The 12314-nt window shown below is 44.2% G+C and overlaps 1 protein-coding gene and 1 long non-coding RNA gene across 6 annotated transcripts in view; one reads left to right on the plus strand and one right to left on the minus strand.

The window, feature by feature from the left end:
* The window catches only part of NPAS2 (neuronal PAS domain protein 2), a 99190-nt gene that overhangs the window by 27577 nt on the left and 59299 nt on the right, over positions 1 to 12314 (minus strand). For all 5 annotated transcript variants that reach the window (XM_084526784.1, XM_084526785.1, XM_084526783.1 and 2 more), the window contains 3 exons: positions 11983 to 12072; positions 5750 to 5870; positions 4644 to 4757 (listed from right to left, as the gene is read on the minus strand). In XM_084526784.1, the coding sequence (XP_084382910.1) occupies positions 4644 to 4757; positions 5750 to 5870; positions 11983 to 12072 (325 nt within the window). The remainder of the gene's footprint in view (positions 1 to 4643; positions 4758 to 5749; positions 5871 to 11982; positions 12073 to 12314) is intronic.
* Positions 6119 to 7115, plus strand: LOC311440256. The gene is made up of 2 exons (XR_014695284.1): positions 6119 to 6203; positions 6378 to 7115. It is a non-coding gene; the product is annotated as an uncharacterized lncRNA (long non-coding RNA).

Here is a 12314-nt window from a genome sequence, read left to right on the forward strand (position 1 = left end):
TGTGGATGAGTAACACTGATGGTGTCTGCACCATCAGTTTGGAAGTGCTCTCTCTTCCTCCTCCTGCCATCCTACATGGATGTGAACCCCATGCAGACCCTTCAGGACAGGAGTGGTGCCTTTTGGCTTGGTGCTGTGGTGGCCCATAGAGAGCCTGGCATAAGTGGTGTAGGTTGCTAGCAGCAGATTCTGCTATATCGTTAATAGTAAATAATAATACATGGCTGTCAGTTCTGATCAAAACACTCATTTCAGATTGAGATATTCTTGTTATCAGATGTTTCTGCATATGCTTGCAGAGATTCAAGATCAATGGATCTTCTGCATAAATCTGTTTATTTCCTTTAAAAGAGAATTCAGACTAAGTTAATTGTTCTGGGAGTGAATATTTTTTTTTTTTTCTCCTCAGTGTAATAATTTCCTTGATGGTTATTCTTATCTTAAGAGACACATCAGCTAACAGTAGATTTATCTGCTATTATTAGCATCCAGTAACTAGATACTTCCCAAGTTTCCACATAATTGGGAACAAAGACACACAGTTTTAAATTCCACTATAATATTTAATTATATTTATATTACTTGATCGTGAACTCTTTTCACATAACAGTTATCTCCTCCCTTAAGAGGAAAACCTCAGGCGTTTTGGATAAAAGGATAAATCTGCCCCTTTAAAGATGCTGCTGTTCCTTTTCTCTTTTGGTGAACACTTTGAAAGGAAGGACTTAGTCCCTTTCAGGAGTGTTTAAACAAGTATGTCACCTCAGGAGTATGATACCAAAGCCTATATTTGGTTGTATAATGTGAGAGATCTTCTTCTGTTTACAAGTGTGCAAACAATTTTTACAGGAAGGATAAATCCAGCCCATCTTATCTTTTCTTATCAGAGTGAGCTATTAAGCAGCTTTGTAAAATAATTTATTCTCACTTAATTTGGCATTTCATCCTGGGAGATAAACATTTCCTTCAAGTATTTGGAGGATTACATTTACTGTGTTCCTCCTCCCTCAGCTGAAACTGGCTGAGAACTACTATAGTATTCACTGGTGATGCTGACGTGAGTCTGCCCCATGTCCCATACTACTGGTCAACAGGTGCAGTGGTGGCACTTGGTTCCCTCAAGTATTTGAATGTATTCTAGGGACTATAGAAAAGGCTTCAATTAATTGAATGGAGATGGTACTGGAATGGACATGGTGCTGAGCAACCAGCTGAAGGTGGCCCTGTTTGAGCAAGGGGTTGGAAAGATGACCTCCAGAGGGTCTCCTCCAACATCAACGATTCTGTAATTCTGTTATTAAGGCACTTAGATCCTGAAATATATAAAAATGTCAAAAGGTGTTCTTATTTGAAACAAACAAATAATAATAATAATAAAATGATCTTTTGCTTGGTGAGCAACTAGGCCTTTCTCATCAAAACAGAGAGGGAACTGTACCCCCATTCTGAGTGGCCTGGAGACCATCTCCCTTCCTCTCCCGGGACTACTGAGTCTTCTTGTCAGGTTACAGTCCTGCTTTTCTCATTGAAGCTTAATTAATGATGATTATATAATCCTCCCAAATGGAAAATCAAATCTCTTGTATTTGATTTAGCACAGCCAGTGACTCATGCAGTCGCTCCGCACAGCTTGCACTGCTGCTTCGCTGGTCGGCCCCTCTTGCCTGGGCACAGATAATTCGAGGGGGGCTCACTCGTGTGCAGCCAGCTCGTGCCACATCCCTGGTGGAGATACAGCTGCAGAAATTACTTGCAGCAGGAGTCACAGAGCACTGCACCATCCTCAGGACCAGCCCCGGCACGGATGCTGCTGCTAACCCAGGCTCAGGGCCGGTGCAGCTCCTCTCGCCTCCAGCTATAGCTGAGCCCAGGAGCTCTAGGGACAGTGATCTTCTGAAAGACTGAACACATGCCGTGAGCAACGCAAGCTTTTCTGGCAATTTCTGGGGGTTGCACATGCATCTCCCTGCCCTGGACCATCTCCCTTCTGAGATGGGGGAAAGCTGCCAGCGACTGCTCCACTGGGGGAGCAGCACAAGCTCAGTGTAGGCCACGTGAGATCCCTGACAGCAATCCTGGTGACAAGTCACCATTGTAGATATCAGGTATTTGTCCTGCTTCAGTTAAATGAATAATTAAATAAATAAATAAATTCTCATTGGCTTCTCAGTGTTACAGCAAAATGGCCTTTAAAGCTGAAGGGGGAATTAGCCCCACAGCTCCCGCTGAAGTTAGGGAGAGCAGCTAAGCCCCTAAGACTTTCTAAGTCCCAGTCCTTCAAATTAATCCATTCAAACCCATCCCTATATGATGCTCTCAGCCATAAGTCACAATGCGATTAATAGAGGAGGTAGAAGGGAGGGGAAAAGGACACCGGGACCCCAGCACATGTCACTCTCTTCCCCTAAGCACTGCTTCTGTACCAGCAGCGAACAAGAATAAAATGAGCCTGAGAAGGAGAGAACTCAGGGGAGGTTGTGTAAAAGGTTACGTGGAAGGAGAATGAAGCTAGTGACATTTCTGTTAAAAGAGGCCAAAAACAGACCTACCAGTACTTCAAAATGTTTGATGAAGGTTGAGAAGGAAAGGTTTAGGCTGCCGTTAGGACTGTCACTGCCACGACACTTGGTTAATGGGAATGGGATAGGTCAGTGTTCGGGGGGGGGCACAGCCTAATGTGGGGGACCCTGTGCTGGCATAGCAGGGACACACAGGGATAGCAAGCTCAGGAAATGCTCAGCAAATCGTGGAAAACAAAGGTAGAATTTGGCATCGGGTGGCTAAAAAGGAACGGCAGAGATTTGTATTTGGAGAGGAACATCCTGTATTCGTCTCCCATGCGTAAAAACATGCTCACACTTCCACTGCTGTGAAAAGCTACAGGGAAAAGCATTCCTGAATACATCCATAATGAACATCTCCTGCTAATTAAGCTTAATTTGCAATTTCTGTCTTTCTCCCTCCACAGTGTGATCTGCTAACTCTTTTCTTCTCTTGGGCTTAGCCTCTTTCCTCCACAAACACCTCTGAAAAGCAGAAGCAGGGGCCAACACATAGGAAGAACACTGCCCTGATTGATGCATCTCTTCCCTGCCACCCTTACCACTGCTGCCTTTCTCACCCGCCTGGCTCAGGAGCTCTGGCCTCACATCCAGCAGGGGGCTGGCTGGGGAACTGGCATTTATGTCATATAAATGTAAAAAGGGAGCAATGGATGCACAAAGGTACTGACCGAAGGGTCTGGCTGCAGCAAGCCGGGAAGAAATTGAAAGAGATCACATAAAATGGAAGATTTAGAGGAAAGTGGCACACGAAAGAAAAAGCAAAAAATTGTAGAAAGCACACGTCTTATTTGAAAGCTATAAGCTGGGGTCCTTGGAAAATGATTTGGTGTCTTCTAAAATCAATGTTCCCACTTAGTTTGTATGCATTAAACTAGGGGAGATATCGGGAGCAACAGAGCGAAAATGTAAGTTTTATCATTCTTCTGAGAAATAGCCACTGATTCAAATGCTGGGATGTGAAATCCTAACGGGGAAGAGGGCAATTTTAAGGTCACGCAAAAATAAAAGGCTGAAAATCCTTGAAGAAAATGGATCAGAAATTCCCCTGGTAGAAATGTATCCTTATGAGTCAGCACCTGAAATCCGGTTTCTGCTCTAGAAAACAGAACAGCTTGGTGTGTGCGTCTGCCACACGGCCGCATTTCACTTCATTCAAACTAGAAAGCATACAGGCGGTTGCATTTTTATACAAATAAAGCCTCAAACCGTATGGCACCAAGCGAGGAATACATGCCTCCATACTGCACGTAGGTTTCTATTCTAGTCGCGTGGATCAAGACCAGAAAGTTAAATGGGGACAGGGACATTTCTTCACAGTGTGGTGTGCGGTTTCTGGAAAGCACGGTGGGGAATTTTTGCTGAGGATGACCTATTTGGAGCAATACCAGCAACTTTTGAAATGCCACTCTGGAGTTCAATCAGGCAAGTAACTAAAGCAAACTTGGGCAGGCAGGAGAAGGGAAAGCAATAAAAGAATATTTCATCTCTGACACTAATAGCCACGGAGCAATCTGTTTGTTAGGGAACACACGAGGTAAAAATCTGCTTCTCGTCCCTTGAAAGATGCTTTCCTAAGAACGACTGTGCTGCATTAAGGGCTGTGCTGAGTGTATTTCTTTCCTTTTGTTGTGGGTATTGGGCACTGTGGTGCTGGAGAGGAATGTGAAATGGCTGCGTGGGGCTGTGGTGGCCCGGTAGATTATCAGTGCTGGCACAGGCTGGAAGTCATAAACCACTAGATAGGGTGGCACTATTCTTGTTTAGCTAATAGGTACCATCTTAGCACATGGTGTTAGTAAGCACAGTCCAAGCCTCCTGGTGGTGTTTGCGAACTTACCCAGCATCTGGGGCATCTGCTGGCAAGCAAAGGGCACAGACAATAGGAGCTAACACAATTTCAGCCTTCACCGCTACTCGTCCAGCTTTTGCAAATCAGCTGTTAGATCCATGGGAAGTGAAACTTACCCCTTAACATTAGAAATAGCCCTTCAGGTTACAAGCCTGTCTCGTTCAGTGGAACAACACTTACAGTTTATTTTACATAGCTAAAATAACATTTATACAACGATTAAAGCTTACCATTGCTGTAAGACCGAAAGTTTCCTACAAATTTTATGTATTCATACGTTGGAAATTCCTTTGGGTTCAAACTTCCTCTCAGAAGATGACAATAAAACTCCAGTTCATTGTCAGCTGGATTGTTAAAAGAAGAAGAAGAAATATACTATTTAAGCTAAACACAACAAACAGTGCCTTCCAACCCCAGGCATGCAACTGGAAGCAGAGCCAGAGCACTGTGCACCAAGGTACATTAAATGGCAGGGCCAGCACCTCTGCAGGAGTGCCCAGCATGGATCTGGGTTGTGCAGGGCTATGCACAGGTCTGCACACAGCTAATTTACATGGGTTTGTTCTCTTACACTGTCTTCATCATAGGAGTTATGCTGACATAACATTGGAGTATTGAAGCAGAGAACTGGATCCTTCAGTTACTGCTTTTTTTTTTTTTTTTTTTTTTCTGTTTAGGCTCTTCATGACTCACAGCTGTTCTACATCTCATGTTGGAAAACTATGCCTAATTACCTCAAAATATCTATTAAATTAACTTTGGCATATTAGCTATCAGCTGCAGGTTTTATATATACAGTAGATTAAGCAGCTGTACATCTTATATTTGTGTGTTCTCTGGTTTCCTACATCTTACCTCCCAGAGTGAATAAGGATGAGGCAAATAAAAGGACTTGTAAGAAAAATAAAATTCAATTTGAAAAAGAATTACAACAATTTTACAGCTACTTTTCAACTGTAGTGCAAAACAAAGGTATGCAACATTAGCATATCTCTGAACAGCATCTTACTTTAATGGGCTGAAATATCAATTAAGATGTGATTTGTCTCAGGCAAACTCCCAGTTACCATTGGATAACCTATTTTCCTTTGCTGTCTCAAAAGATACAATATTTAATAATTAACGTAACTGCAAGTAGACTTAGCCTAGTAAAATAAATGCAACCAGTTTCATTTAAAAATAGTACCAAAGGGTCATTTCAGGTGGCAAGATCTTTTTGAAATGCTACAAACGTAAGTTTTGTACTGAATGTCACATAAAAAAACCTCCTTCTATGAGGAATGTTGTATCCTGCCCATGCTTTTTGATTTACTGGGAAAGATAAAATAAAACTTACTTTTTAGGTAATCCGATGAGGCAGAATCTGTCATAAGCATACAGGAAGATAACATCTTATAAATTTCTGAATGTTCTTGTTCCGGGAGGAAGTTTAACAAATTTTGATCCAAGACATCACACTGCAAAGAAAAAAAGACCTTGAGGAAAAAACAGAAATGTCACGACAGAGAGCACAGCAGCATTCACATCGTGTATCAACTCCTTCCTCCCTTGGCTGACACTGGTTTTGTGGGAGATTATGTGTGGCCACAGCAGCATGAAACAGAGCAGATACACAGCCTGTGTTGGCCAACAAGGGTTGATGAAATTAGGTCCACTGACTAGGGCCACCTGACAAAGTCTAGAACAAGGGAACTGCTGTGTTTAGGGAACCACTTCTCCTTGGCCTGGGTCCCTACTTAATTCTCAGCATGGCACTCCTGTAAGGTTTCTCAGACCATCAGGTGCATGAGGTATGTCCGTACAATTCAATGTCAGGTCTTGGGAGTGAGCTGGGAAACGGGTGCCTGGCTCTCCACCCTGCCTGCCAGCATGATGCCCTTGGAGATGCAGGATGCCCTTGGATGCAGGATGCTTTGGTTGCAGCCTGGGGCAACAGCTCTTTCTCTCCCCTTTCTGCATCCTAGGTGGCAGGGCAGCCAGTTGGGAGCAGAGAGAAGGTGATGTCCTGCACCAGACATTGCTTTTCAGCAGTGCAATTCGCCTGGTATGGGAAGTTCATGGTGCCATCAGCACGAGGCCTCTGGCCAGCTGTGGGATGAATGCCCAGGTGCCTCCTGCCTCACAGCCACCCGGTAGGAACCTGAAATGCTTCCAACATCTAGGAGGGAGCTATACCGCTGGTACTGAGATTTGGGAACAGAAGGAGAACAATCTGTGCAAAAGGCCATGACCAGCCCATGATGGAGAAGACGAGTCTGTCACCGGGTTACCAAGAAAAAGTCTCCCTGTATTCAGCACAGTGACAAACCTAATGCTAGAAAAGAATATCTGAAAGGAAGTTTTGAGATAAAGTAACCCTCTAATGGCATTAACTCACATTCATCTCACTGGAGACTACCTCGGGCTGAGCTGGCATACTGACACAGCTTCGTGTGTCATCAGAGCAGCTGCTTTCAGACTGTATGTTCATGCTGAAAATGTGTTAGCTCTGTATGAGACTGGCAAGTTATTAATCATCATCATTTATTTATGTATTTACTTAAGATTACACTTCGGTTTCCCTCTGCTTTCCACTCAAGCCTGCTGTTCTGTGTGGATTTCCTATTTAGATTGGGGAGATGTGGTGAGTATACTTGGAAAATCAGTGTGACAGTTTGTACCCTGACCTTGATGCAATAATATATTAATTTATTCAACTGCAAGGATTTATTACATATGCTCATTACTTGAATATCCCCTTTGTGAAGAATGCTTGAAAATAATTTTCATTACTTTTGTACATATCTTAATATGCATCCAATTGATACTGTGTGTGATTCAGTTTTACATATATGTATCAACGTTATATTCATACAAAATATTTTACATTGTCCATGTAATTGTGGACACATGAAGAAAGAGCACCTGAAGAGAAACTGCTGTGCTGAGTGCAGTTCAAGGCTTATGGCACAGTATCAGAAAAGTAATTTTTCCTTCCCAATCCTTTTCTACCTGTAAATGTGAGATAATGATGCTTATCCACCAGCTTCACACAAGTGTCATGAGGGTTAATTAATCTCCCATCCACTCAGCAGTAGCTGCAGGAGGACTGGAAGGACCTGCTCGCAGCTGTATGCAGGGCCTCCTCTGCACCCTGTGTGAGCTGTGACCGCTCCTCACATTCACCATCACTTTGGCAGTCACCTGAGGTTGTACTTTTGGAGGTGCCCAGCGCTAAGACAGGGGTCACTGGGCACAAACAGGCCCCCAGGAGGCTCCCCCTGAGCCCCAGGAGCACTTCTGTGCTGTGCGGGTGAGGAGCCCTGGCACAGGCTGCCCAGAGAGGCTGTGGGGTCTCCTCCTTGGGGATCTCCCAAAGCCTCCAGGAGATGGGCCTGGGCAGCCTGTGCTGGGTGGCCCTGCTGGGGCAGGGCTGGGGCCTGGTGGCCTCCAGAGGGCCCCCACGGCCTCAGCCCCTCTGTGGTGCTGTGATTCTGCGCTGCCTTTTGTCTCCATATTGTGACCAAGTTTTGCAGTGTCTCTTCTGTTTAAGATCATATCCATAGGGGCCTGCGACTCTGTGTGCAGTAGGAGTTGCAGGAGGCTTTCATTCCACCCACCCATCAGAGCAATCTGCTGCCAGGAGCACCATCTATTCATTGATTTCACTAATTTGCAAGTCCTGGCATTTATACTGTTTGCCTCCATCATGTACTATGTCCAATTTTTTTTTTTCTATTTTTTTTTTGGGCATCTTTTCTGTTGGAAAATGCCAACTTTTTTATTTTATTATTATTATTATTATTATTTGTGGGTAGGAAAGTGGGATCTACTTCTTCATGTCTTTCACAACTCTATCCCTGCAGAGGTTAGGCACTCCTGTAGAGCTGTGCACAAAACAATTTCTGGGGCTCATACAGCTCAGGAATACAACAATATTCTTGGATCAATATGCCAATCAATAATATATTGACACATCAAACATAAAGAAGGAAGTAAATATTCTACAGTCTCACTGGGGCTGTAGGAAATAGCAGGCAAGCTAATCAGAGTTAATTCTGCACCAAACCCAAAGTGCAGCCATCTGGTGTCATGGCAAACAGGTGACAGGAGAGGTGGACAACATTGGATCACCATGGACAGAAATGCATCAGTTGGAGGGGTAACATTTGTAATTTTATCTAATTCCTCTGCTATGGGCAGCTCTTGCCCCGCCGGCAGACATAGGCACAAAGCATTGCCGAGTGAGACAGGCAAAGCCGGTAAATGATAAATTACAGTGACTGTGGGTAAAGTGGTTACATGAACTACATTAATGCATATTTATGCTGCTAAGCTTTGAATCCTCACTGTACCTTCAAATCTGTGGATCCTGCTAACAGAAACTTCCAAGAATTTATTCCTGATAGCTATGGCAGAAAAGAAACAACACCTTTGTGTAAATGGATGCTGGTCAGCTCCAAAAAGAATACACAATAAATCTGCCCCAAGCTCTGTAATCATTTGATGCACAGCTTAAATGTCTCCGTACTTTAAACAAAATAGCCATACTCCAAAATGGGGCTCTTTCATCAGATATCCACTGTTTTTTTTGGAGGTGGACAAGGAGGAAATATGATGAATAATTTTGCTGTAGGAAAAAAACACACAGGGTAACTGTGTAACAGGGTCACAACAGGACAGGGAAGACTGCAAATGGGACAGGATTCTTTCCCAGCAACCAAAAAATCAAGATAGTTCTCTTGTGTGCTGGGATTTGACCTCTTGTATTGCTATATCAATCTGTATATCTTGCAATGATGCCCATTGCTACCCTATGTAACAGCAGCACAGTGTACAAAACTCTTGTACACTATAAGGCACTGGGTTTCTCTACTTTTGACAATTAACTAAAGCACCCACTGTAACAGAGCAGCTGCCAAAAATTCACCAGGGAGCCAACGGGGAGAAAGAGCCCTTGGTAGGAGCTCAGCCCTGCCAGGACTCCTGCCTTGGCACTATCACCTTCTTGATCAACATTAGGGGTCCCTCAGCTATGGGACTAAAGCTGGGTGAGATGGACACCACTGTCCTGGTCCATGAGCAGATGCAGCACCTTCTGGCTGAGTCCATGGACAGGCAATGCCCATGGGAAAGCTGTCTCATCCTGTATGTTGGAAGTTGCCACTCTGACACCTGTGTTTAATTGTTTCACTGAGCCGGGCAGGGAAGAGGGAGGACCCCCCTTCAGAAATCTGCCTGTTTTTGGGGGTGTAACATGTCATCTGACTGCTAAATGCCATGAGTTGTGACTGGATTTACAGGAGTTCACTTTACTTTAGCTAAAGTCAGTCTTACCACATGAGATAAACCTCTCTTTACATCAACCGACCCTAGGAGTAGCCTCCAAATCTTGTAATAACAGACTATTTAGAATTACCACGGAGGCAGCCGGTGTTTGAAAATGCTCCATGGAACTTAGGGAAGCTGTATTAAAGAGAATTGGATATATTTGTTCTCAGCACCAGAGTCTTTCATGATTTTAATGAAAGAAAATACATCAGATTTCTTGATAGGGGCCCTCAGAGAGCCCTGCTCCATGCTCTGCCCAGTTATGCTTTCCTTTCAGGGCTCAAAGCAGCAGATTTGCAGAGTATCTTTTTTTTTTTTTCTTTCTTTCTCTTTTTTTTTTTTTTTTTTTTTTTTTTTTTTTTTTTTTTCCCTGCAGCCACAGAGGAGAAAGAATTGGTATTTTGTCTCTCAAGCAGTGACTGAATTTAGCTTCCAAATAGATCCTGGAGGTACACAAAATAAGTGATAAAAATTTTCCAGATAGCACTCTGATCAGCTTTAAAACTTAAGAAGACACATAGAAAGGACAGCACAGGATTAAAATGCCTGGTGAACACCTCACTGCACGCTCAGTTGGGCCTCTGCCCATGGGCATAGCAATTTGCACACCTCGGGCAGGCAGAAGCCATCATTGCTTGCTCAGTTGCTGTCTCTGGGATGCACAATGTGCTCCACAAGCTGTTGGGGCAGTGCTTGGCCATTATTTCTTCATCAGCTCTGAGCAGGTCTGTGGGGACTCCTGCCTCTGCCTCCAGGCTGGTCCCTGTGTTCTTCTTCAGCATGACTAGATAATCCTGCTCATCCTTGTCATCATTTTGGGCTGGATACTGGGCAAGATTACCATGAGGCATGGTTCTGGGAGGGAAAACCAGTCTAGTTTTTGATGGTTCAACTCAGGAATTATGGACCTGAATCCATCCATGTTTAGCCAGGTGATGGAAGCAGTTACAGAGGTAACCTTGCAGTTTTAGGGACAGGGCCTGAAATAAGTGACCCTCCTGAAGAGCAGTCATTTCCTGAGCAGATCTACCACGTTCACTAAGATCAATATTTGGAAGGAAGCATGAAACACCCAAACCATGAAAAAAAACACAAGCCAAACCAAAGAAATTCCGTGGAAATCAGAAAGCACATGAAAACACAGCAGTTTGCATGCAGGACAGGGCTCTCTCTGCCTTTGAAGTGAAGACAAATGTCAGAAAATAGTCAACCACTGGGCTTCTCAACTGTTGAGGATTAAAGAAAACTGAAATAGATAGATTCAGTTCAATCTGTTGTTGCATAGCAATATTCTTGCATTTACCGGGAGCTGCCGCCTTTCATCAAGTTCCTTTCGCCTCAGAAGAAAATAATTTTTGTTCGTATTACAGCAAGGTAGCGTGTGTGAAATACATTTGGCTGGGTGGAAAACATAGCACGTATTTGGTGAAAAAGTAAACGAGAGAAAAATAATTGTAATTTTCCTAAGAACATGGGATGGGGGTGGTGCAATAATGATTTGGCAGCTATTTTTTTCTCCTGGGCATGCATTTATTTGAGACCAAGCTACTAAAAAATGAGCGTTTGCATTAATCCTTAATTACTGTGCCATTTCTCCTAGAGCAGCCTTAGCAACAGGAGCAGGGTCCAGAGCAGTCCCTCTGTGCTGCTCCTGCAGCCCAGCCCAGCAGACACAGGAGCGTATCCAAGAGCAAGACCCACAGATAAAGCAGCTGTGTGTGCCTGATCCCAGCATGAAGCATCACCTGGGAGCAGGGTGTGCTCACCTGGGGAAACCCAAGGTAGCTGGGGGAGCAGCCTCAATGAGCAGCAGCCACCAGCTAACTCCCACCCCTCTGAATTCAGCGGGGTTTTGTCCTCTGCCTCCCTGGAGCAGAATAAAACCCTTACCACGCTCCTCGCCAGGCTGCCAGAGGCACTGGTGCTGTTCTCACTAGCTTAGAAATCAGAGATGGAAAAAGATCAGCCAGGTCACCCCGTCCCTCCCCTGGCCAGAGTATTCCCGCAGAGCTTTTTCCATTCAGACCCAAGTGCCTCATAGCAACAAAAACCTGAAGTGCATGAATCATACTGAAAGGGAGCAGAGCTGATCAACAGCGGTGACCGGCATAACGCAGGGACAAAAAAACCCTCTCCGGATTTGCAGGAAAACATCCTTCCCATCCCAGCCCCCACTTTTTTTGTGTGTGTCCGTTTCTAAAAACTGCAGGGCCCGATCCCATGGTTTTTAGTAGGAAAGCTTATGCCGTAGTTACTCACCGGCAAGTGCCCTAGAAGAGGAGTAATGCTGTCAGACACGTAGATGATGCTCCCACCTGTGGTTACTGCGATGATGAAGCCATCTAATGCCTAAGGAAAACGTACAAGCGGAGAGTGCTTTAGGAGGAAAGAGGGGTGTAAACAGTGTGTCTCGCCGCATGTTGATCAAACCTGTTTTACTTCAGCGCCGTGTGGTTATTGAGTCGTAGGAATGTTATCTCAAGTTGCAGAACAGTAATTCTCTGATTTTACAGTCTGATTTAACTTTTACAACGTTCTTTGTAGTCTAGTAAAACCTACTATTGAAGCAACAAAGGGCTCACAGGAACATT

This window comes from Aythya ferina (genome assembly GCF_964211825.1).
Source record: "Aythya ferina genome assembly, chromosome: 1".
NCBI lineage: Eukaryota > Metazoa > Chordata > Aves > Anseriformes > Anatidae > Aythya > Aythya ferina.